The sequence below is a fragment of the Rattus norvegicus genome, chromosome 17 (assembly GCF_036323735.1).
Source record: "Rattus norvegicus strain BN/NHsdMcwi chromosome 17, GRCr8, whole genome shotgun sequence".
Classification (NCBI taxonomy): domain Eukaryota; kingdom Metazoa; phylum Chordata; class Mammalia; order Rodentia; family Muridae; genus Rattus; species Rattus norvegicus.
The window spans coordinates 22830647-22858270 of NC_086035.1; the positions used below are offsets into that span (position 1 = coordinate 22830647).

Here is a 27624-nt window from a genome sequence, read left to right on the forward strand (position 1 = left end):
AATGACAGCAGACTTCCCTGTCAGCTCAGCTGTTACCCCAATTCTATGCTCGGGAATGAGCTCTGAAAGTGGGGGGGGGGTGCGGGGAAAGAATCCTAAGAGGCTGGCATTGCTGCACTGTCCACCGCCTTCAAGATGCGCTCATGATGCTGTGTTTTCCACATGGCCATGTGGAAAGCAAAACAATGGCCAGCAAATGTGACACCTGGACCTGGACCTCCATGTGCGCAGGTTTCCTTCGGTTAGTGACGCTGTGTAAGTCTGCTGAGGTCATGGACTCTGGAATGAGGAAATTAACAAACTTCACAGCAGTCTTTGGCTAACCAGCCGTCAGGTGAGACACTCTGCTCTAAGATGTGATCTGCCCCTGCTCGCTTCAAAGCTGCAGATGAGCTAGTGTATGCCTGAACTTGTGAAAGTCCAGGGTAGACCTTGACCCAGAGTGTACTCACACTCAGAGGCCCAGAGTCCTGACCCCAAGGCAACTGTGCTCTGAGGTGGAACTTTGGAAAGTTAGCCGGATCGATCATGAGGACTCAGACTTCTTTTAGGGGACTGACCAACTAATGGGTTCATAATCAGATGCGTCACTATGGAACAGTCTTCACGAAGAGAGGTCCCTGGCCTTTCTGTTCCTCTGTGTCAGGTTGTCAGGAGGTGAACAGTGTCTCCAAGATGCTCTGCTTTGCCTCCTGCTCAAAGGCTTGGAACTGGATCAAGAGACTGAACCTGAACTGACAGTCTCGGGTATTTTGTTACAGCAAGCCAAGCTGACTTAGACAGCAGGTGCTTAGCATATGCAAACTTCTAGGTTCAACTTACTACACTCCAAAATAAAGAAGAAATAATTGAGCACAAGGGAAGAGATGAGTGAGTGACTGGAGAAAGAAACGCTGATCTGATGGTTGCAGTGCTCTGAAGAATCTGATCTGACGGCTGCAGTGCTCTGGAGTTTAGCCACAATACCTAATGCTGCCAATAGACTACGCAAGCAAGGAAACAGATTATCCTCAGCACCTCTAGAAGGAAACAGCCCAACACCTTGGTAGAGGCCACGCTGCCATCCACAGGAGGTGTAGCTCCATGGCAGAGTGAATACTCAAGATTCAGGGCGCTGGGTTCAATGCCCTACATCACACACATTAGTAAGTGAAAATAAAAATGAACTGTCTAGAGCAATAGAAGCAGTGTATCAGATAATGCTTGTGAAAAGCATTATCGTTAAGTGCATACACCATGTCTTCTAGCCACAACAAAATTCAACTAGAAATAAATAAAATACACGGAAAATCCCCAGCTGTATGAAAATTAAGCAACACAATTCTAACTAGCTAAAGAGGAAAAAGAAGTCAGCAGGGAAACCAGAAAAATCAAAACAGAACTTGCAAACTGGGAAACAGTGATGAATATTTGCTTCATGCCAATGCTACGTGCAACCACAATGCCACGCCCCACCACGATGCCATGCATGGCCACAATGTCATTCACCATGGCACAGAAGCAAAGACTAGGTGCAAGAAGTGCAAGACTAGGCCAAGAAGACTTCTGCCAGAATCACTGCTGTTTTTAATCATTTCTTGAGAGCAACCGACTTACGCGATAAGTCAGAAATGGATGATAAGAATAAACAGTATTTTGTGGGGACAGTCATCTAAAGGGACCCAGTGAAATGGTCAAAAGTCATGAGTGGTACCCTACCATAGTTACAAACATCCATATTTTTGTTTATACCAAGGCTGGTAGAAAATATAACAGAAAATGCTTTATTTACAACAGAAACCTAAACACTGATAAAAGCAAATTTTATAGCAAGTAATAAAAATGTGCAGAAAATACAACAGACTTGTGGAATGATGGGCCTGGAACATGGAAAGTGGGGTAGGTGATGAGGGCTGGGGTGTGTACAAGCTCAGACATACCAGTCTCAGGGGCTGGCACACCATGCCTCCGGTAGCCATTAACACTGTGACGGTGCCAAGACAATTCTTTTAAAATTTCTGTATTTTATAAAATTTAAGGGAAAAAAATCTGTTTTAAAATATGACAAACCATAATGTTTATTCAGAAAAATAAACCAGATTAGACAATGGAGGTCTGCAAAGAACTGTAAGGACAGCCACTGCTGCGACACAGTGACTAAAACAGGACCCCACCCCCACAAGATTAGATCAGCAGTGGAAGAGAAACTTATAAAGGTTTAATATGTTATAAACGCAGAGTTCAAAACCTTAGAAAATGGATGGAACCGTTCTCAATATAAGACTCTGATTTCATATACAGGATGATAAAATAAATGTAGGTTATGAGCAAACAGTGTAAAAATAAACTCAAAGGTTCAATATAAAAATAAAACCAGAGACACAGCTAGAAAACCACAGGTAAATTCTTGGTTTATCTTATGCTGGAAATATATTAATTTTCTAAAAACAAAAAACAAAAAACAAAAAAACCAAAGTGATTGAAATACATTAAACTAAAGTCTCTGGGCATACAAATCTGTGTAAATATACACAAAGTGGAAAAAAAAAAAACCCTGGAACATGTGCCTGTGGCAGATGAAAGATTGATATAGTAATATAAACATTTTCATGTGGTTTTGCTAGTAATGGAAAATTACTAATCCAGACCTGCTTTGGGAACACACATTATCAGCCTGTAGGTAATGAAGCACTAGAAAGAAAAAGAAGTTATCAAATCAAGATCCCTGAGGGATTAAAGATCCCCAAATTAAAACACCAGTGTCCTCTCCCCCAGGACAGGCCGGCATGTTCAGAAAGAGAGTTAGGCTGTGGAACCCAGGCTGTCTGAACACAGCAGAAAGAAGCCGCAGACTAGGTGCTCTCCCCATGGCATGCACAGTGAGTCCCGAATGCTCTCCATCTAGGAACTCCAGGGTCTCCGTCATTTGCTGAAGTTCACTTTTCATGGGCACCAAAGTAACAGACCTCAAATTATTCAAGATCATACTAGATTGTTCTTTGCCCAGAGGCCTGGAAGAAGAAAATTAAAATCTCCAAGGGAAGATTTCAACTAAGCCTTCAAAATACTTCCATAGTTTTCAAATAAAATATCCAGTACCTGGTCAGAGATAACCAGGCACCTGAGAAGAGAATTCAGCACGAGAGAATCATTACTATCAGTGTAGCAGCACAAGCCAGTGTACCTGACCAAGTAAAGACTTGGTTTATGGGCTGGAGAGATGGCTCAGTGGTTAAGAGCACTGACTGCTCTTCCAGAGGTCCTGAGTTCAAATCCCAGCAACCACATGGTGGCTCACGACCATCTGTAATGGGATCCGGTGCCCTCTTCTGGTGTGTCTGAAGACAGCTACAATGTACTTATAGATAATAAATAAATCTTAAAAACAAAACGTGGTTTATGTTGGTGGAGAGGACTGAGGGTCTAGAGGAGAACTACCAGGGCTAACATTGACACTGTAGATGGAAAAGGCAAATAGAATCCAGTCGGCTTAGACTGCTCAACTCATCTAAGTCCACATAAGAACTGGAAAAGAGAACACGCTGAAGGACACGGCAGGAGACCGATGATGTCAGCTTCCGGAGTCGGTTATGAAACAAGGAAGAAACCACCCAAAACTCTCTGGGGATCCCTGACAGTGCAGGATAAACAATGGGCATCCTTTGTGAGATAGAAAAACTCTGGGAAACTACATATACATTTACAGTTTTAAAAGCACTTTATGAAACACAAGAAAGATAAACAGAATTTCAGCCGCTGTGCTTATGAGTGGAAAACTGCAAAAGTCAAAGACGAATTCTTATGAGAAAAGCATCGTGATCATCATTTTGAAAACCCAGATTGCTTTCATAGGATCAACAGCTTATTGTGTTATACACGCGATATTATGGAGTGCCCGAGAGGAAATGAACTCCCTCGCTAGATTTCCACTGACCAACCCAGTGAGACTTCTTCAGACAAAGGTGAAGTAGATACTGCCTAAAAGATGACACTTTATAGAATTTGTCGCAACAGACATATATTAGTAGAGAAACTCAACACAACAAATTCTAATAGAGAAATTAGCACAGTAGACGTGGACAGAAAAAGTCAACACAACGGTCACTGATAAAGAAATTTAATACAACAGGCATCAAGAGAGAAACCCCACACAACAATAGAGAAATTTAACATAACAGACGACATAGGAACAGGGAAGTTCAATATGATAGGCACACACTAACAGAGAAATTCAACATTGTTCTTTAAGAGAAAGCAAAGTTCCAGAGAGGAAACTCACGGGTGGCCCTCCAAGATGACAAGACTACATATCTACAAACTGAATGTGAAGTCCTCCAAAGGCCCTGCTCCCTGCTCGGCACTGGGTGGCAGTATAGACTCTGAGGACATAAGTCTTAGGTCTTTGGGGATGTGGGCACTCAGCTTCTCAGCCGCAACTATGAGAGCAGGCTCCTCTGCTCCGCACGACCACCATGATGTGCCTCCCCAAGGCTGAGAACCAGCCCCGCCAATTTCCTTCTCCTCATGTTTATTAGCTATGGCAGTCTCTCATTCGGACAACTTAGACCACCCGCGTGAAGCTTTATCAAGTACAAGGAACCCACGCAGGGCAACAGCAGGTCAGTCAAAAGTGATTGAGTGGGCATGCCCAGAGGAGAGAGGTAACGGGGGCTCAGTAGCTGTGCCTGTGTTAGCATCTCACTCTCCTGTTGCTCACCACATCCCTAAATGCTGTACCCTAACAATACATATACTGGCTGCCGCTCTATCTAGCTACCTTTTAAAGATATTGCACAGAGGAGAGCAGGTAGAGCCTAGTGCTGGTTCTAATTCTTTCATAAGCACCAAAGCCAAAGTTACACGACTCAGTCCCTCAGCACAAGTTCTCCGACTGCTGCAACAAGGCTAACCAAGCAGGCAGCAGAAGATCAGCCACAACTGAGAGCAAGCGCTGTGATAAGACTCTATCTCCTGCTCTTCTAACATGCTCGCATTTTTAATAAGGAGCCATGCGAACTAGAAATGCAACAGGTAAAGCTGATGTGGTGGTGCACAGCTTGTAATACCAGTACTTTGGAGACAGAGCCTGGTGAACCTCTGTGAGTTTGAGGCCAGCCTGATCTACATAGCAAGTTCCAAGCCAGCCTGGGCTAGTGAGACTCTTTTTCAAAAAAAAAGAAAAGAAAAAAGAAGGGGGGCTAGAGAGATGAGTCTGAAGTTAAGTGCATTCCCTGCTCCTCGGAGCTTACTCATCAGGTGGGGCACACGTAGCTCTGTCTCTAAAAGATCCAGTGCCTTCGTCAGAAACCTGTGAGTTCTCACCCACATGGCACACATACACACAGACGGGTGACTTAAAAGGAAACAATAAGAGGTCTAAGCCAAAATATTCTGATGTGTTTTGGTAGGTTCATAAAATGCAGTTATAGGAAGCCCGCTCTTTCTTTGATTAAAACACGAACTATATAAAAAATTAAGTTGCATCTCCCTGTCCTAAAAGTCTCTTCCACAGGTGCTTTTGGTTGTCCCGCTTTCATGAGAAAGATTCGAAGACCTTAGTGATGCCTTTAAGAAAGTCCAAAGCTTCCTACACTTCATGTTTACTTTCGTCCAACTCCAAGATTCTGTCACATCTGGCTGACATGAGATGATCATTTTCCCAAGCAGTGGGTGGTGTGTGCTCAAGACCACTCTCAGTGACACTCTGGAAGCCTCGAAGCCAGAGCCTTTGGTAGTCTGACATCTACCATGGCAGGGGATGTCCACTAACTGGACAAATGCTAAATATTGTTTGATCCCTGACTTTCAGTGGTTTACCAGCATAATGCTGGCCCTTAGTCACTAGAAAAGTTATAAACTGTATATAACATATAACACTGTCTATTACAAAGGTAGAAAAATGTGGAAATTCCTTCTTACTTGAAATATGGAATCGTCACTTCAGGGTTTCACTGCCTGATAAAAAGATGCTGACATTACAATATTAAATACAACAAGAAGAGTGTGTTGAGGACAGCAATTTGCAGCTGTCCACAGACTCTATAAGAGGTTAAAAGAATGAAGGGTTTTGTTACTGAGACAAACAACAGCAATGGCTTGTATCCATCGCTGTGCTGGATAATTGAAGACCCTAAAGGAAACAACTTGCTTCAAATAAGCAATCTAGGTTACACATACCAGGAGAGATGAATAGCGACCTAACTACACTTGAGACCTGAAAGCAATAGTGCACATTGATTCCAAGGCCTGCCTGTTAGGAAAAGGACTCGTCTTCTCCCACTCCCCACCCGGCCTTGTTGACCCAGCAACAGCCGACTTCCCTATCCACAGGTGCCCTGGGCACTGGGACCACAGCGGAGTCAAGCCGGGGCATTACAGAAGGTGCCATGGCCGGGTAGGTGGGAGGGGGCCACAAGGAGAGGGGTGCAGAACAGGAGCATAGAGACCTGAGTGTCACCTTGTGGAGTTCTGTCATGACCGGAGAAGGGTCTGCTAAGCAGCTCCACAGTGGCTAAGCGCATGCTCAGTGGAGGGCCTGATACTCCATGTGCCACAAACTGACACTGCCACACCCTCTTAACTCGGGGTGAGGACAGTGTGAAGGAAACCGAACTCTTGCAGTCTCATCCCCCACAGAACACAGAACTTATCTATAGCTTTGCTCTCCCTAGTTTCAGCTGTAACCACCACTTGAAAACATTACATAAAAAATTCTAGAAATAAAGTTTGTAAGTTTCCAATGACCTTTGGTGACAGTACCTTGTTATTAGGACTCTTTTGTTGTCGGATGATGTTAGTTTCTTCTACTGACCATTACAGTAATGAAGACATGGAAAATCACAGCAAATAAGAGACTGACCCAGCAATGGACTCTGAAGCTGGGGGATGACCACGCTGGGCTGTCTATAGCTTCCCTGAGTCCCCAGGCCCCCTCTTTCCTATCCCGGTCATTCACTCAACTACATCCGATGCTTCCCAATGTTTCCCTGAATGAAATAATTCCCTGTCAGAGCCTTGGTGGTCAGGTGAAAATCCCAAGTTCTCCTTCCAGTACACTACCTTTTGTTCTGCACAGCAGAACCTATGGGATGCTCTGGAGAGCAGGGCAGGGAAAGAGCGCTCTGGCTTGGCTGAAACGGTCCTTTACTTCCAAAGCATCTTGCTAGGTGCATTTTTCAAGTTTCCTTTCTGTACTTCTAGTTATTTATCTGACTTCAGTCCCTCTCTCTCCTTCATTCCTATTCTCAAATTCTTTCCCCTTGGGTTGTGTTCCTCACAGTTCTGCACTGGGCTGCTTTTTAGGGTGTGGTGGTTCCTGTTGTTGTTGCTGTTGTTGTTGTTGTTGTTGTTGTTGTTGTGTTGTTGTTGCTTTTAAGGAGAGCACAAGAGCAGGTCCCTCTGGAAGGAAACAGGGTCTGGGCTTGCTGTTTTATTACCTGTTTTTGTAGAGGCTACTTTTGCAAAGCTAGAGAGAAGGATAAGTGACAACAGCAGCACACAATTTCTTTGAGTTGCTCTGTACCATTTATTTAAAAAATACTCTGGAAAGTGCCATCAAGCTCATTGTCTAAGAACAAAGCACAGGTGCCCTTCACTGGTCCAGGAATCCAGTGGGTGTGCAAGGTCTGCTGCTCTCTAGTCCTCAGGGATGCAGTCACAGTGCAGCTCAGGCCACCAGTCCTTAATTATGCTTGTCAAAAGGAAGCCGGAGCAATAAACACGTATGTAATAGAAGCTAAGACAAATAGGATTTTCAAACATTTTCCCTATATAATCAGAAGACATCTGCTAAGCAAACACAAGAGCACCGTGTCGTAGTGTAATTGGTAGTGACTTGTCGCAAGCTAAACAAAGTGACTACGCAATTTATACCCAGCAGCACTTGGCTGAATGAGACATGCTGCAAACTGCAAAGTGAATCTTTTAATGAATTACACTTCATGAAATTAACAACATGTTAGCTGCCTAAATCTCTAATTTAATTACCAGCTTGACAGATAGTCGGTGGCACCCTTAGAAAAGGGTGAGGAGGAACAGGAGAGACGGTTCAGCAGCTAGGAGCACTGGCTGCTCTTCTAGAGAAACTGTTTGATTCCTAGAACCTAATGGCAGCTCACAACTGTTCGTAACTCTAGTTCCAGGGACACAGCATCCTCTTCTGATTTCTGCAGGCATGCTGTGTACTGACTTACATGCAGGCGACACACACACACACACACACACACACACACGCACACGCACACGCACACGCACACGCACATGCACACGCACACAATTAAAAATTAAAACAAAAACCACTTAAGGATCTTTTACCTCCTGTATTTTATACTAAGTTCGGGGTTTTATATTCTTAACACAGAGAGGACGGAGTAGTTAATGACACTTATTTTATACTGAAAGTGTCAAGAATGTGTTGTCCCTACCACCACACATCTCACTTGCACTAGTATGTGAAATTTGTCAGCTTCAAATCAAAAACTGCTGACAGAATTGACATATGATACCTTTAAAAGTCAGGCACAGAGAAACTAAGAGTAATATTACTATAACCCAAGATAACAGCATTGTATTGTATATAGGAGAACAGATCTCGAGCCTAAGTTTCCAATGTAAAATCTATGCAGGACACATGGGAAGGCTATGTGCAGTGCCCTTGTGAAGTCCCTATGCAGAGCACATGGGAAACTGGGAAGATTCTCTTTTCCATAAAAGTATGGCCACCTGCTGCTGTAGTCCTGGGGACAGTTAGTCAGGCAGGCTCCCAGACTGAACAGCTCTGTGGCAGTGCAGGCATGTGCACGTGGGCAAGGGCTGAGGATGAGCCTCAGGGCTCCCTTCCAGTTCAGACTTGTGCCTTTCTTTGAAGCTTTCAGACTGAGACAAAGAAGGCTGCTAGAAAATAAACATTTCTTGAAATGAGGGAACTAACAACTTCATAAGAAAACATGGTGGATTTGTGGTATTTAACACTATGAGAGTGGAATTTATAAACTGTTAAAGTAAATTCTCAAAAAACATGCTCACTAAAATTCATTTTTCCTAATAATTATTTATAAACCTGAAGACCATAAGTTTTCAGTAGCATACAGGTAGATGTGCATTAGTTTCAGTATAATACTAAAAATGACAAGCAGGCCCATCCTTTTAAGGAACTCTGGAGTCCAGAGATTTGTCTAAAATACTGCCCTAGTGTTTCTTTTATGAACGTGAATATTCAGCATGTAAACTGTTAAAGATGTTCTGATTTACAAACCCAAACTGAGTTTTTCAAATGTTTTTACTGTGTATACTTTCCTTAGAATGGTTTTAAAAAAAACCATTGTTATCTTACCATGAAGTGTATTAAAATTCTGTTTTAACTTAATGATAACCGCCTGACCTTTCCATTTAGCACCCAAATCCCTATCGCACACGAGGCCTCTGCCATCCTTGCTGATATGCTCGAGTTATCGTCGCTAGGATACTTAGCACGGTTTTTAAGGAGAGCACCGCTAACATTAAAGCATGCTCTCAGTCCAGATTAGCTATCACCTAAAAATGTGCTTAGAAAACAACTTGAAAATCAAGTCACCAGATGTTTACTACCTGGAAATTCCTTTATACTATAAATATCCTTAAAACACACACACACACACACACACACACACACACACACACACACACACACACACCATTTGGGGTGTGGGTAAGAAAGTCTAGTTTTCTTACTTCCATTCCACCTGGGGTCCAAGATCTATAATCATCTGTCTTCTGCCTGGCTGTCGCTCACTTCTGAGATTGCAACCTCGCCTCAACTCCCTGATTACTAAAGAACAGTCCGGTGTATAAAATTCGGGTCACGGTAACAAAGCTCCTCCTATCAACTAACCCTGAGCAGTGCGTGCTGCTCAGTCACTCCCTCGGTCCCGTCTTCTTCGCTCGCACAGACCACTCACCCTGCCAGCCTTATTTCTTGCTCACATACAGAAAGAGGGTTTATGGAAATTGTTTATAAAAACCTCTGGCAACTAGAATATAATGTGCCAGAAGGAAGGCGGCCCTGCTGGAAACCACCAACATAGGGTAGCCTCCATGGGGTTTGTTGAGAGAGAGAAAAGATACAAGGTGGAAACTGACCTAAGAAAATCCACTTTCTCTATACCTGTGTGGAATCTGAGTTTTCACTTCTGTTTGTCTGTTTTCTGTGCCTGTCCACTGTGGGGGCCACACTGTGGAAGTGTGGAAGTGCGCACTGATCACTTGCAGCGGTCAGGGGACATCTGTGAAATATGTCCCCTCCTTTTACTTCCAGTCATTAGGCTTCTGTCACAGGTCAGCAACCACTTGGACCTGCTGAGCCATCTCACCTCTCACTGGCCTAAACATTACTATTTTGCCACCATTTTGTTGAACTCAAGTGAATAAGGAAGAGAAAAACCATAGCAATGATGAAAAACGCAAGCCACAGAACATTGACTATTGCTAATATGACAAACCGTATCAATACAGACTTTCAGAATGAGGAAGAATTCAGGTGGATGATTAGATAAAATCTAACTATAGAGGTATCTGCCATTTTATCTTCCGACAAAAACTTAAAAAGTAATTTTTAGTAAAACAGAATTAAATAAATATCCCAATTAATTTAAAAAACATTTTTGGTTAAATTAGTGGGGCTGGGAATATAGCTCAGCGATACATTTACCTAACAGATCTGAGACCCAGATTACATTCCCCAGTATCAAAACAATAAAAAAAATTCAATGAAGGGGGCAAAACTAAGTATAGAAAAACCCTCAAACCCAAAAATGCACAATGAGTTCTTTATGGAGAAAGTGGAAGACATGAACAGCAATAAACCCCTCAAACCGTCCCCATGTTTATGGGCCAATCTATAAATATGTCTCATCTCCCTTCCTAACTCCAAAAGCAGAAACGTCAATAACAGCCTTGCACACTACAACACTGACATTTGCACTTCCGTGTTTACAGCACTCTTCAGAACAGCTAAGGAAGGATGGGAGTTTTGAGCAACTGGTAAATGGCTACAGAAAACTTGATCAGGAAAATGTAGTATACACACAGTGGAATACCATTCAACAATAAAGAGAATAAAGTCTGGTGTTTGTAATAACCTCAACAGAACAGGGGGAACATTGTGCTAAGCCTGGCATAGAAAGTACTCAAGTCAGACGTGAAACCGAAGAGTCCACCGCATGCCCAGGGAGCAGTGAACATGTTACAGAGGCAGAGGGCAAAGGGAAGCATGGGAGGCCGGCCAGTGTGTGAACTACAGTGGGCAGGAGCCGGGAGGCGTGCTGTGCTCCGGCCTACACGGTAGCACTGCGCCTCTGTTCAGTTTACTACACATTACATCTGTCATTCAGAACACTGGGCACCCCAACAGTGTGCCACCTAGGAAACTAATTCAATGATTTTTTTAAAATCTTAAAAAATAATGAAAAGAAAAAATATCAGCAAGGGCTATTCATTTCAAAAATAAATTGGAAGACCATATTAAAACAATTCAACATATTTGAAACATTTTTACACTTATTTGGGTGTGGTGTGGGCGCCTGTGGAGGGAGAGCTGAGGCCAGCTGTGGATCAGTTCCCTCCTTCCCTCCTTCCACCACATGGATTGTGAGACTCAGGTCAGCAGGCTTGGCAAAAAGTTCCTTCACCTGCTGAGTCAAATCACCAGAGATACTTAATTGTATTAAAACAAAAAACAAAAACAAAGCAAAACAAACAAACACCCCAAAAAACAAAATACAATCTTGGATAGTATTTTTAATCTGAAACTTGGAAATCTCTTAGGAGAAAATGGGGGGCCAGGGAGTAAAACTGTGGCAGGGAGTATCTGTCTCACTGGAAACAAACATGAAGTCCCAGCACTTGTGTGTGTGTGCGGGGGGTGCTGGGGGAGGCTGAGGAAGGGGCGCTCAGTCAAGAATTTATGTGGATCTAAGGCATTCTGGCATATAGAAGGTGCTGGCAGAATTCACCTGAAGAAAGCACGCCTTTAGATTTCCGGGACACCCGTGCGGCCAGCATTTCCTGACTCTGAGCTCTGGCCTAACCATAACCCCATTCAGTGAGTTAAAGCCCATCGTAACCTGCTGCTGTGGCTGAGCCTCAACCCTCATCGGCAGCCAACTGGACAGACTACCCGTTCCCATGCTCACATCTCAGGGCTCTGGGGACAGGGCAACTCAGGAACGAACGGATCTTTGGCTCAAGTGAAATGAATGTGTTCAATTTCCTGGTGTTTTTATGTTGTTATTTTTGTTTTGGTTTTCTGTTTGGTTAGGTTTTGTAAAGCTTAGTCATCAAAGAAGTAAAACATGAGACAGAGTTCTACATTCATTCAAACTGGGAACCCAGAAGTGCCGGAAAGGAGCATCTCCTGGCCTGGGCGTCAGCGCCTGCAGTTACCATGATGTCCTAAAGCTTCGTAAAGGGAGGGTTAGGTCTACATTGGTGACCAATACCACACAACACTATTTTAAAAGAAAGAATTAGAGTTGAGTCAAGAAGCAGCACGTAAGCTAAACAGGCGGGGGTGCATGACACACGCCTGGAATCCCATAGGACACCAGCAGGAGGATCACAACTTCCAGGTCCAACTGGCCACATGGAAACCAATGTCCAGAACAGATAAAAGCGCTAATACAAACCACTTACACAAAGACACAGGCTACCCGTCTCAACGATCTGCTTCTCGTTAGTCCCGTTCCAGTACCATGTTGGTAAGAGCAGTTTTTCAATGCTATCTGACAAATACTGTGCAGAACAGTGCAAGTTAAGGACAAGCAAGCACAATTTATAGCTAACTTAAATGTTATGCGTAGAAATAACTCCCTTCTCATGTGGTCACGTGACTATCTCTGTTGTTCAGTGGTAGGCACATATTAAATACAGTTAATCTCTCTGGAATCGCTTCACTGTCAGGTGGGAAACAAGGATCCAATTATGCCTTCCTCCAATTGATTAAAAAAGAACCAGAGGACAGCACCTGGGGAGGGGACATCATGGGGATGGCATGACTGCCTCACGTGCACAGCTACCTCCGAACTGTTTCGATTTAAATGAAATCGAAGCTGACTAGTGTTCATTATAAGCAGATGAAAGGAATAAAATAGGGGATTAGCAGTTTAAGTCACTACCTTCTCCTACCGGTTTACAACTGGCCAAGTCAGGGTCTACACTGAACATTACTTACCCTTCCTTTTTTGTAAAGTTGCTTTTTGGTTTTCAAGATTTATTTCTTTTCATGTGCATTGGTGTTTGCCTGCATGTTTGTCTGTGTGCGGTGTCAGGTCCCTTGGAACTGGAGTTACAGACAGCGGGAAGCGGTGGGTGCCGAGACTAGGCCTTCCTAGAGCAGCCAGTGCTTCCTACCTCTGAACACCCATCTCTCCAGCCCAACTTAAGTCACTTCTTTATCCTCCTGATTTATGACTACCAAAGTCTACATTGGACATATTTGACCTTCCCTAATACATTAAAAAATGTAATTTGATCCATGAACAAGGTTTTGGTTGGTTTTGTTCTGAAAGAGCTGCATTACACTGGCCGCTGAGCTTCAGTGACTCATCCGAACCATAAGCAAAAGGGGGGGAGGGAGGGGGGGAGGGAGGGAGGGAGGGAGGGAGGGGAGCGGAGCCCAGGACCAGGTAAGAATCATGGGTTCTTTCACAGACATGAGGCTTCTAGGATCATTTACCAGGCAGAGTAAAACAAAAGACCACGGCAAAATAAAGTCAATAAAACAAAAATAGCCTTGCTCATGTCAGAAGTTTGCAGACAACGTGAAATGATGGCTCACCACCACTCAAAGCCAAGTGACTCCATTTTCTATGACCTCCTTTCATGGAGCAAGTGGGTTTTCTTCATGTAAAATAGGTAAGTCAGCAAGAAAAACCATGAGACCTCAGCACTGCTCTTAGGCAAAAACGTCTCCTCGTGCCCAAGGAGAGGAGCTGCTGTTCTGACTTCCATGCTGAAGGAAGCTGTTTTCTTCCACTTGCCAGAACTTCTGTGTGGAGAACTAAAGGCAGCAGCAGCAGAGAGCAAAGCGCCCTCCCTTGTTAGTCACTCTGAGTCTGCGGACTGGAGTCGCTATTGCCCAGCCTCTTCCTACCGTCTCTGTGGCCTCTCCTCCCTCCTCCTGGCATTTGGTTCACGTTTGTAAGAACTTTTGGGCCTGGAGAAAAGCAGGTAACATGCATGGCATTTGTTCTGCATGGAGCTGCTCTCTCCACTCTTGGCTGTGAGCAGAGCTGGCTGTGACAATGTCTGAATGTCCTAACCCCACTGGATTTCACAGTGTGGCCATGTGGCAAGGTTGGCCAGGCATCTTTCAAGGGAACAGCATGGCTATGCTAACGTGTACCCTTCTTGTCTGGCTTTTCTCCAAGAATCATCAAGGGCCAGACTCCTATCTGAGTTATCGGGGAGCAGCAATGGGGGAGGTTTAAGGGAAATACTAACTCTGCTGCAATGCCACATGTGAGGAGACCCAAAGTCCAACCAGGAAGGGAGGAGCAGAGATGAAGAAACTCTTCTCTGAAACCGCCCAGTTAGTAAGAAATCTAGACTGAAATGACAGAAAGAGAAAGAGAGATAGATAGATGGATGGATGGATGGATGGATGGATGGACGGACGGACGGACGGACAGCAGGCAGGCAGGCAGGCAAGAAGGAAAGATCATAAGTACACAGACAGACAGAGGCCTTCCATTGGCATTCCATTTTTCTCTTTTTATTCTGTCAATAGTCCACTCAAATTAGGAAATATGATAAGGAAATGGAAACATTAAGTCATGAAAATGAACACTAAGAGAACCATGTGTCTCTCCCCAATGTTAGAAAGACACCGCCCTCTTGTTAAGAGACCATGCTGGGAGGGACACTCCCATGCATTGCTCATCCCTTACAGGTTCTAGTCCCTGGGAGACAAGATACTTTCTGCCATAAGATCAATGTTTGCATATTGATTTGATTGTTAACACAAACCATGGGGACTGTAGAATTCAGAGCAGCACAAACACAGTACAGTGGTCTCCTTTGTTACCACTCAGCAAACACATTTGCATAAATAGCCAAACACTGTCCAGTCCCCTAAGTGTGTTTACACTTGTACATGTCCACAGACATGAGGCCACACCCTTCATTTGTTTTCACACACATTGAAAAAAATAGGAATTTATACGCTATATTTCAGGTTTGGTTTTCTTATTTAACAAAGTCATCCCCATCCTTTGAAATAACTAACATTGTTTTAAGAGCTGCATAAGCATCTTTGTCTGAGCACGCCTGTCTTACACCAGAACACACATGTGGATCACGGTATCCACACAGCCTGTGCTACTATATGACGGGTTCCTGCAGCACTCACAAAGGGGCTGCATCTGCTTTCATATTGCCAGCAGCGGGGCACGGGCACAGAGAAACGCACTGGAGGAGATGTTGAGGCTGCCTGATGTCCGGAACTTCAGCACCGGCTTCCGGCAGGAAAGGCCAGAATTCTGAGAAATGCTATTGGCAACTCAGAAAGAATGATGTCTACACAGGGCTGAGTTTTACTTACCTTTTTTGGAAACTTCTGCCCCATTAAGCTCTTTTTGTGCTTCTTCAATTTTGTCTGAGGAAAAGAAAAAAGAAAAGACACACATCAGTCATAACAAGGAATATGATAAAACGCACACATTACTTATTAGCAGTGACAGACAGGAAACACACTCAAACCATTTATTTGTGAAAAATTAAAGTAAAATTCCCTTCAAATTTGCAACTTTAATCAGTTTGTAGTTATAAGAACCTCTCTTAATTATTGTCCCCATAATGCAAATTACTACATTTTTATTTGTTCATTCGTTCATTTGTTCATTCATTCATTCATTCATTCATTCATTCATTCATTCATTCACTTCAATAGATAAGGTCTTGAGTGGCCCAGGCTGGCCTCAAACAGAGGAAGAAAGTCTTCAACTTGTGATCCTTCTGCTTCCACCTCCAAAGGTGGGTTTTGGCATTCACTTCCATGCCTGATTTACTTGGTGGTAGAGATTAAACCCAGGGTTTTATGCTGTTGAGCAAGAAGTCCACCAGTTGAGAGTGACCCAGCCTCTTACTGCATTCTAGATACTCAATTTTATAACTAGGAAGTACTTTTGTGGGCTAAAAAGTATGTCTGAGGGGTTGGGGATTTAGCTCAGTGGTAGAGAGCTTGCCTAGCAAGCGCAAAGCCCTGGGTTCGGTCCCCAGCTCCGAAAAAAAAGAAAAGAAAAAAAAAAGTATGTCTAAAAATAGTAATTTCCTTATATATGATGGGTACCCAACTCAGGATTTGTTAAACAAATGCTTACTAGATAGGGATCAGCATGATTAAGGCAGATGGTGCTATGGACTAATACAGTCTGAGTGTCCTCCAAGGGGTGACATGTCATGTGGTAAGGTTGGTCTTTAGTTGAGCAGTGTCCCAAAGTCCTGAAGTGTTAAAAAGTAGGACTGCTTAGTGTGTGCATGTAGGGGGAGGGACGTCTTTAGGACGGAGGGAATTACTCTCAGAGGGGCTATGGCTGTTTTCTTGAGACCCAAGTCGGTTCTTGAAAGCAACACTGTACAGAACAAGTCTGGCTACTCCCCAGCCTCTCTGCCCTTCGTATGTGAATCCACCATGAGGAGCCCTCCAAGATGTGACCTACCAGGTGGTGCTCCAGCACAACGGGCTGATCTGGATGAGGCTCTTGCAGAGCCAGCGGCTACAGTATGTAGACTGTGAATCTTGAACTGAGTAAGCCTTTTCCCTTAGGGAGAATCAGCCTGATGTATTTCACTAGTGACAGAAAAGGACCTAGGACTACCACAAGAAACCAAGCTAAGGAGTAACTGAAGACAATGATGGATTGAAGTGTGCTATGACAGAAGACTCTGTTCTGTGACCATGCCAGAGACTATCTAAAGTAAGAGGATGCGGGGAGAGACAGCACAGAAAACCATCATGGCCTCCCGAACAAGCAAACACAAAGCTCCAAAAGGCAGGCGTAGCCCAGAGGCAAAGCATCTGGGCCAGGAAGGACTGGACCCAGAAGTAAAAAGACCCGAGGGAGGTAGGGCTGGAGAAATAGCTCAGTGGTAAAGCGGTCACCTTGCGTGCACAAGGCCCTGGGTTCAAGCTTCAGCACTGCGAACACAAACAGATGCGTGCTGTACAGGGAAGGGAGGGAAGTACGGCCCGGGCTCCGCTGATCACCAGTCTGTGGCTCTAGGTACAGCCGGGTTTAAAAACACATCCATGTTCAGCTCTTTATGCATTTTGTAAGGCTATACAGATGATGGTGATGCTGGTATAATTCATTCAAGTTCAATGTCAGACCAATGGCAATTAGAAAAGGCACAGACTTCCCAGGGTACTGCTCTGTACTCCATTAAGCACAGCGCCAACAACTACATAACATTTTAGATATCTCATCAAAGTATAATTTAGATAAATGCTCTACAATATTGTGCCAAGTGGACGATAGCCTCTGGCCTCTGCCACATGCCACTATCCCCAGACTGCCACCATTACAGAACCTATTGCTCCTAGCCAGGGAGTCCATCCATGGCCTCTGGTATAGGACCATACTCTAAATGCATCAAAGAAGCATTCCCTACCGGGGCCTTTACAGCTGCTGCAGCTTCCCTCCCCATCGGCTGCCAGAAAGGCAGAGCTCAAACCACCTTCAGTTCACTCATCAAACTTACTTTAACTACTCAGTGCTCATACAGGCCCAGTGGGGGGCACAGAAGGCAGGGAGCAAGCTAGTGTGAGCTTTGAGGCCTTACACTGCATTGCTATCCTAAGGAATGGATGCACCCCCAAAACCCTGTCTATTTGCTTCCTGCTAGATATTATCAGAATGCAAGTGCTGTGAATCCTGCCCACCTCCTTCTCTAAGCAAAACATGGTACCTGGGGATAGAACATGTTTAATGCATGCAAGACCCTAGAAACACCACAGGCACAAGAAGAAAAACCAAGAAGAAAGGACTTCGAAATTTTCCACAAAGAAACGATAAATATTTGGGGAAATAGGTATTTTTAGTGATTTTGAACGTTATACAATGGCCACATACCTAGAAATATCATGTTGCTTCACAAAGATATATAATTTACCTGGTTTTGGGTAACAGTTGAACCTTAAAATAAATAAGACTCAGAATGATGTAAAAACACAGACGTAGCACTAAGCATCTGTTTTTCTCTCAAACAAACAAACCCGAAGTCAAGGGCAAATCTGGATGAACGAAGTGACCAAGTACAAAGGCCATGCTTTAAACAAATACTGCATACACTGTTGATATTCAAACTGCAAATAAACAAATCATATGCCTTAAATACACAGCCCTGAGAAACATAAACACTGTTTTATTCCCAGAGAACTGTTATTATGGTGCCAGCAGTTCATCTAACCCTTAGTAGAGAATGATGATGCATATATTATATGTATTCACAGTTGTGACGGCTGCAGTTTCTAGAGTTTATGCGCATGTAATTTGACATTATTTAAGAAAAGCAGCTTTTGATTAATGGCTTCTACCGTCGCTCAAAGCAACAAAGATTTAAGATTTAACAAATGCTTTAGAAATGGGTATTTAATACCAAGGCGGGCCATGCCTATCTGGCTGTGTAGAATGCCGAGGCTGGCCTCATCTATGTGGGTACTTAGAACACTGGCCACCCCTGTGTGCACGCCACACAGTTCTTTACAAAAATGACCCTGACCACAAAATACCAGTCTTCATTTTTCAATCCAGCTGCCTTATGTCTTGACAACAATGCCACGCAGACGTGGGCCCTGCCTCAGAACAAGTGTCCTCAGTACAGGGAGTGTACACCTGCAGCCCCAGTTCAATGGGCGAGCAACATCTTCAATTAGAGCTGGGAGAGCTTTGCTTCTGTCAGTTTTCACAGAATGTTCTCTTTATATCTACACACTGGTGACGGTTACTCTTGGTAGTCAACTCCATGGGATTTAGAGCCACAGAGGAGACAACCTCTGGGCATGTCGTGATAGCATTTCCAAAGAGGCTTTCTAGAGTGGGAATATTCACCGTGAATGTGGGCAGTATCGCCGCATGAGGTGGGGTCAGAGACTAAATGAAAAAGGAGAAAGTGTCCCCTCTCTCAGCTTTCTGACTACAGACAGAGTGTTACCAACACTCTGCCACATCCAGCCACAATGGCCCACGGTACTCCTCAACCAAGAGACAAAACAAATGTTTCTTTCCTTAAGCTGCTATTGTCAGGTTCTGTCATTAACACAGAGGAAAAATACCCAGTGCATGTCCCAGCAGTAACATCTTACTGTAACTCTCACTTGGGAAAAGAGGGGAGTAGGGCTCGGAAAGATGGGGTATTTGGTTCTAAGACAGCCCCTGCATTCCTTCACCACCACTGGAATCTGGGACCATCAACTGCACAGAGTGACTCATTCAGGGTTTGCTGTGTCAAGGTTTAATTTTACTCATGTCAGTTTCTAATGCTACGCTTCTTGCGTCTCAGGTTGGCCTCACAGTCTCTATTCTAAATCCCCGTGTCCTCTCTCACAAATTATTAAAATGAAAAGAAGTAGAACCTAATAAATTGTTAAAAAAAAAAAAAGAAAGAAAGAAAGAAAGAAAGAAAAAGAAAGAAAAGGTCACCAGTTTACTGCCATTTGACTGAAAGAAGAGAAACAGCAACGTGGTTGGTTTTACTCCTGGGTGCAATGTAACATCCTCTTTCTCTCATAGGTCAGAACACCCGTTACTTTCTGTCAACTGCCACAGCCACTTCGGTGACAGCAGACAGAGCACAGTACAGTACCAAATGACAAGGTGCACTTAAGCATGTGCATGTACTCTTCAACATAAGGAACATCCCAGTCTTTGCTAACCCCCTAACCCAGGGCTTCTGCCATCACTAGCAACGTCTCTTCACTTACAAGCTCTGTATCTCCGTGACCTCTGGACAACCTATATCTGTGGGGAAGAGAACCACCGTGGCAAACCTAGAAATGGAATTCCGGACTACTGATGTTTCAAATCACACAACAGTGAAATAAATGGAAAAAAAATTCAACTCTGAGTTAATGAATCTAACAAATGGGAGAAAGATAGAACATGATCCAGTTATCAAAGCGACACAAGAAGAAGAAGGGCTGACCAGAATAGTATCGCGGTGACATGAAGCCAGCGGAGCAGCACAGAGAGAACTAAGTGGCTTTCAGTGAAGCTCGAGGCCTAGAAGCTTACCACATGCTTTCAAAAGTGAACAACAACAACCAATACTTTCCAAAGAATTCCAAAAGACAAGACTCACGGGTCTTCCGACTTACTTTCCAAAGGTAATATAAAGCCAACTTTGAACAAGTTTTAAATGAATATGTATCTATGCCAGGAAGACCGTTCGCAGCACAGATGCTCGCACTCAAGTACTGCATCATAAGCTCATCGTTCGTCAGAAGCACAGTGCGGGCCGAGCATCCCTCAACCTAGTGGAGTAAGACCAGACGGGCTTTGGACTTTGGAATTCTTTTCATATATGTGATATATCTTAAAAATGACACTCATGTGTAAACACAAGATTTATTATGTTTCCTACACACCTCTAACACAGCCTGAAAGTCCTTTATACAGCATTTCACATGAGACTTACCATGTACAGTCAACTACAGAATTTTCTCCACGATGATCATCATGTCAGTAATGTTTCAGATTTTTAATACTTCTGACTTGGGATTTGGGGACTAGACATGCTTAGATGGCATATAATTTTATAAGAGCAACAGGATAAGAAGAGAAAGTGACTTCATAATATCCACAGTGTTAAGTCACATCTGACTGTACTCTGAACAAACGCCTCCATACTGAAGAGAAAGGGGACCTGATGGAGAAGTAACCAAGCATTATTAACAAATGTACCCAAAGAGATGAGTCCAAGTTCATGGTGTCCATTCTACCCAAAGCTCTAAAGGGAGTTGGTCCTGGAGAGTTCCTTCTCCCCTCTACCCTCCACTGGACTCTCTTCTTACCCCAAGGTGCCTTCCCTGCCTTTCTGTTTCCCTCACTAAATTCCATCTACTCAGCAGTCACCTGAGCCCCACTCACAACCGTGTATCACATGAAGTACTGCTACAATGCGAATGACAGCACATGTGCTACCAATGGCGTGGGGAAGGGTCACACATATGACAGGAGAGTAGTTAAAGAAACCTTCCACAACACACACCATCATTTAGCTTCTAAAAGTGGTCCTTAAAAATACTTACTCAGGGAAGATGCTGTACCACAAAGGTGAATTGGGCAGGCCGGCCAACCATACACAGACACCAAGACACACAGTACATTAACATATTTTTCCTGGCCTGGGTCATATAGTAGTTTTATTTCTGGTTTTTGGAAAACCTCCACACTAATTTCTAGAGCTGGCTACAGCAGTTTCCACTCTAATCCTACCCAGTGTGTAAGGGCTCCCGTTCCCCACATCCACCCCAGCAGCTGGTGGTGGTGGTTCTGTTTTCCATTTGTATATTTTAATTAATTAATTAATTACTTTACATTCTGACTGCAGTTTCCCCTCTCTTCCCCTTACATCTACTCCTCCTCCTCCATTTCTGATCGGAAAAGGGAGGCCTCCCAGTCCATTAGTATTTTTTATTCCACCCTATTTTCCTCAACTACTAAATTATCTATAATGATAGGAATGTAAAAATAAAAACTTAAGTTCAATAGAAATTAATCCTAGCCATATGTACCAGTATAGGGATGAGAAGTGCTGCGGGCCAGTAACTGAAAGACAGAAATACACAAGTCCTGCCACGTCGGGAGGACGCACACTCAGGCTGGGAAGCATCAAGGACTTGGACATACAAAAAGGCTAAGTGAAGAGTCTGGTGGGGAGCAGCTTGGCCACATGAATGAAGAAAGCAGATGGAGAGAAACCAAAGTCAGAGTGCTCTTACAGAGATGGCGGTGAACACAGCATGCAGAGATGGATAACAAGACTCACTCACACCACAAGGTCTTGGAAACCACACTCTCCTTTAACAATGACACCTTTAGGAAAAAACTAACCAAGACTAGGGAAGGAGAGACACTAGGGCGGGTGTCAGCCCTATACTAAATTCATTTTCTAGCTGAAAACACAATGTCTGAAAAATACAAAAACCACTGCAGTAAAGAGGCTGCAGGGATCTTAGTGTCTAGTGATGGGCTCTGAGCTCCAGGAACATGGACAATGGCTCTGAATGACATAGAGTAGAGGAGATAGGCTGACTGGGCAGCAAGAAGTTCCTTTCCTATGAGAAAGAGTCATAGAACAGACAAGGGTATTCTCTGTGAGGCACACTGCACTGAAATGTCCACTGACAGACACTGAGTCCGTCTCCGTGTCTATGGGCTACACAGCTTTCACCAAGTCTGTCTCGGTCTCAGCTCTAAGGAAATCTTGAATTCCCAGAGAAAAGCAGACAAGGCTCCACTGGGCTGTGCTTTCAAATTCAGGACCAGCTAAATGCAGAGCCTGGCCACCTTGCTGTTAACTCCAGTCAGGGTCAGGTAAGAATTGCAGACACACAGACATTCTGCTGAACTCTCTAGTAGGCCTGTGCCACTGTTTCTGCTGTCCCTTGATAGATGGCTCCTTCCTCCTCTGGAGACTTCATTTGGGGCCTGGATCAGCAGGAACTGTGGAGTCCACTGTGCTTTTTACTCTTCTACTGACAGTGGGTGTGAGGAGATGTATTTGTTTATGAGGCAAGGTCTCACTATGTAGACCAGGCTGGCCAGGAGCTCACTGTACTCCTGACTCAGTTCCTAAGAACTGAGAAAGAGGCATGCGCCATCACACTGGCAAAGAATTCTTTTTATGACTTTTCCCCTAGAGGACACAGAAGACAAGAGGGATCTTCAGGTTAAGCATATATTTCTTAACAAGCAAAAGTCAGGCCAGTTTCCCAAATCTCCAGCTGTCCCAGGACTCACCCAAGCCCAGAGATGGGACTGTTAACCCACTCCTTCCTAAGACTTGCCAAAGCAACTGGGCCCGGGACTGGCCCTCCCTGACACTGCTCCAGATCCTGGTCTGATGACTTTACAGAGCCCTACGGTCCCTACCGCACATTCCAGTCACCTAGTATTACTGTTCTAGACAATATCCTGATGCCAAGGCTGCATTCTGTACCAACTGAATCAGCATGTTTAAATTGTTTCTCAGGTGAGCCCAACAAGCAACCAGCCTTGACAAGTGATATTCTCTAAACTATAAGGATTATCAGGGTAGGATTCAAACATGTAGGGAAAAGCCTCACCAGCCGACTCTTCAAAGCCTCGTGTTCTCAGGGGCACAGATGGCTACCTCAGCCATCCACCTTATCAGTGCTGACGCTGATGCCAAGGGACGCTTAGGAAGGTGGAGGAGGGAACACTCCACATGCACCTAAAAGCTAAGGAGCTCCAACTACAGGTTCACAACAACGTCCTACCAAAAACTACACCTGCACAACAACGTCCTACCAAAACCGGACTTGGCAACTCTCACTAGTATCAGCCCTGTAGTATGGTCACTGTCCGGCTAAAACACAGTGCTTGGAAGATGCACAAACTATTTAAGCTGTCACCTACTGCATAAAGTTTCCACCATCTTCTCAATAGTTACAAATGATTGCCCATGATGCACTGGGCACAGAGTATAACACCCATTTCTCTTTCACCACTGAGGATTTCTGATGCAGCAAATGACGGGAGTAATAGTCATGGTAACTAACTATGGTGGAAGGGTAAGGGAGCCAGACCCCTTTTAATTCATTAATTAATTTATTAATTCACTTTACAACCCAATCACAGTCCTGCCTCCTCCTCTCCTCCCAGTTCCACCCTTACAAGTCCCTTCCCCTATTACCCCTACCCTTGGGTACCACCCCACCTTGGGACACCGAATTGCAGCAGGAATAAGTCTCCATGCAGATCCCCTAACAATCGGAGCGGGGACTGTCTCTGACTCTGCTGACTGCCATTAGGTCCCTTTCCCCTAGCCAGACTGTCTTTACTCTGACCACTAATGCCAAGGTCCACAGATTGCTAACCTTGTCAGCAATGGATTCCAACAAATATATGGCACACTCACATGTGTCTTCATGTACACATGTACGTACACACACACACACACACACACACACACACACACACACACACACACACCCCTAAGGAAGCAAAGACACATGAAGTATGGACCCCAAACATTAACCAAAGCTGCTCTGATTTTCTGGACCATTGGTTGTATGCCTCATCCCTTGTCAGCAAAAGGCAAGGTCTATTCGCTTAGGCAAAAATATAAAAAAGTGTTATGTACCTGGTTGGGTGGCCAACATTTTGCCTATGGTCAAAGTGCCTCCCTGCACTAGATTTTCCTCTGAGATGAAAATATTCCATCCTGTAGGAAGTTCCTTAACCAGGAAAGTAAGCAAGTCAAAACTGCTTTAGGAAGTCCCTGACTAGATTCACTAGAGCCCTCCCTGGCAGAGTAAGCAGTAAGAGCCAACTCCCCTCAGACAGGAGAAAGATGAGCTCCAAAGACTGACACCAGACCAGTAACCTGCTGTCAGGAAGAGGTTACGATCAAGTGAAGTGCCTGGGAACGACGGTCTCCAAGCCGCTGAGCCGCCTGTAGGCTGTGCAGTGTGCTCCAGGTTCCAGCGTTTACGAGATGTCACCCATGCTGGGCTGGTTCTGATTCATTCTGCTCCTCTGAGTAACCCCTCACCTATGTTCCTCTAAGTAATCCTAATAAAACTCATTGGCTCACCAAGCGGGGCTTTGGTCTGTTATGAGATCCCTGTCTGGGATAAGCAGATACGTGTGTTGCATTCTCTCCAGGAAGCTTTGTGACACAACACTCCTGCTCTCCCTGAGCCAGCCTTCAGCCATGCCCAGGGTCTTCACCACACACTCACCCTCAGGAGCAGACACACTCGGCACGCTGATTAACTGTCCTACAAGCTAGGTAAGTCATATTCGGGTAGCTTGGGGTTCTGACTTTCTGTTAGAACAGGATGGTCTAAAACAAGGCTGCTGTGCTGGTGCTGGGGTGGCGTGGGGAGCAGAGGCTCTTACAGAAAGACAATGGGAATGGAGATGATGAGTCTGATGACGCAGAAGAAGAACACAGAAACACGGGGGATATTCTACACCTTCCTAATCTTTCTATCACAGTTTGCCAGCCGTCTTCAGCAGTCTTCCTGCAGGATCTTTCACACACCTCCTATGGGGAAAAGAGACTCAGTGCTGAGCTTTCGGTAAGCAATTCCCACCACCATTGTGTAAACGTGTCCAGTGTGCCACTTCCTCATCCCAGCAAGCAGCATCCTCTTCTCTCAATCCTTCCCAGAACCATAAGGCCACTGTGGGGGAGGCAGCGGGCACAATCACAACAGGACACTGCTGTGTTCCAGGACCTCAGATCACCTCAGACAAGCAAGCCTACATCTCTAACATGTGGGAAAGGAGAGGGTAAAGAATTCTCGAGAACAAAAGTGGCAGTGGTCATCACCTAGGGTTTAAACAGCAGTACCCATGTGTATGGAGAACTGTGTAGGAAAGAAGGTAACCATGTTCCTTCAAGAACCAGCAGAGTGAAATGTGGGTCTCCACCGATACTCTGACGTTTTCTTTTTCAGTAACAAGCATTCTTAGCTCACAGCCACTGGGTTCATTCCCCGTGCTCAGCTCGTCCTCCCACTTTGGAGCAGTGATATGAGTGCACTTTCTTCAGGAAGCCCTGCCCCATCCCATGATAGAAGAGAAGATACGAACAGCTACCACAGAGCATCTGCTCTTAGCCACCTGATATCCCGAGCTGACATGCTTTCTCTTCCAGTCATGCACGGGGTTGGTAGCAGCACATGAGCAGAGTGGGCTCTATGTTACCAGTTACAGCAAACCACGGTATTCACTTGAGTTAGCCTGGATCCCTGCTCTGAGAGAAAGCACTATAACTAAGGGGAAATGTGATCTGAGAGGCAGATCACCGATTTGAAACTCGTTTTCTCTCACGCTATGTTTCCAGCAGGGCCCATGAACGTGTGAGTCTGCTTAACAGTGCTTCAGACAGCGCACCTGGGAAGAGAAGCATCTGCTGGCAAGAGCCACTGGGGCTCCTCCTAGGCTCTGGCCTCTGCACCCATACCTGGGCTTCCTTCAGTAAGAATCATGTCAATGGAGAATTTACACTTCAGGTTTCCCATGAGCACATCTGAGACTGTCATACACCTTACTCCACAGGACAGCGAGTAGCTGACCACTCACAATGTGAACCACTTCCATTTCTTGAACCACGACCACTAATGACTGAGCCAATGCACATAAAACCTACAGCATGAGGACGGGCTGCTCTCTGTTTCAGTATTGCTGCCTCCTCTGAAATTCATGTTTGAAATGAATTCCAATGAAGAGTAGGGGAGGCGGGGCTAATGGTAATTCCCCGTGTCGTGCAAGCCACTGCAGAATGGCTTGCAGTGGGAGGTTTGCTCTTTGCCACTCTCCTGAAACACAGTCAGGGCCTCCTGTGCAGTAAGCAGGCCCTACCCAGGTGCCAGCAACTGGTCGTCACCTTCCCACACTCCAGACCTGTCAGGCCCACACTGTTTTCTTCATGATTGCCCACTCCATAGCATTTTACTACAGGAGCAAAAACAATGGTGTCCCTGTGTCTTTGATGAACATTACATGGTACTGAGTTATTTTACTCTTGTGAATTTTTATTCAAAGGACAAACTAGGGGGACATAGAATTTTAAACAACTAATGTAGTTTTTTTTTTAAGTCAAATTCTATACCTTTTCAGCGAGAAAAAAATAATAACTTCACATAAACAAAAGTTGAGAAAAATACTCATTATGTTAAAAGCTAAAAGGAGCTAGTTGGGGTGAAGAGAGAGGGACGCAGAGGGGCAGGGGGACCTTTTCGAAGAGAACAATAACTAAAGTTCATATATACATTCTAGCCTGTGGCTGTTTACTACAGTCTGCTTATTAGCTTTTAAAATGTAAAAACACAAAAGGGGGAAAAAAAACTGTATGAGATACCATAAATTATATGAGGCTCACAAAGCCTAAAGAATCTGCCATCTGCTTCTTTCTAAGATGTTAACAAACTGATTCATGGAAGGAATGCAGTAGAGGGGAGGGTAATATAGTCATTTTTTTCCTCTGTGTGTGTGTGTGTGTGTGTGTGTGTGTGTGTGTGTGTGTGTGTGTGTGATTCATGCACACATGTGTAAGGGAGACGGCAGCCTGTGGAGAGGAGCCACAGGAGGAATGTTATTCCTCGGGGGACGACCACCCATTTCCCTCCTTTTGTGAGATGGGTCATTCAGTGGTCTGGAGCTGGAACATGTGTCTGCCTCCTGGCTGAGCTGGGACTACGATCACACTATCACCTCGGACTTGTATTTTGTTTGAACTCAGAGAACCAAATTCAGGTCCTTTGTTTCTCAACTGTCTCCCCAGCCTTATACTTTTTTTCAACTTAAGAGGTAACTCAGGGCTTCAAACAAAAACTAACAGCGCATTATAAATAAGCACAAGACAGGACCAGAGCTCTTCTGAGAACCCCAAGCCCAGGTGCTCCTATCAATAGCA

At 44.5% G+C, this 27624-nt stretch overlaps 1 protein-coding gene across 7 annotated transcripts in view; it reads right to left on the minus strand.

Annotated features, from left to right (window-relative positions):
- The window catches only part of Hivep1 (HIVEP zinc finger 1), a 129505-nt gene that overhangs the window by 39792 nt on the left and 62089 nt on the right, over positions 1-27624 (minus strand). For all 7 annotated transcript variants that reach the window (NM_001105751.2, XM_039095309.2, XM_039095308.1 and 4 more), the window contains one exon: positions 15554-15607. In NM_001105751.2, the coding sequence (NP_001099221.2) occupies positions 15554-15607 (54 nt within the window). The remainder of the gene's footprint in view (positions 1-15553; positions 15608-27624) is intronic.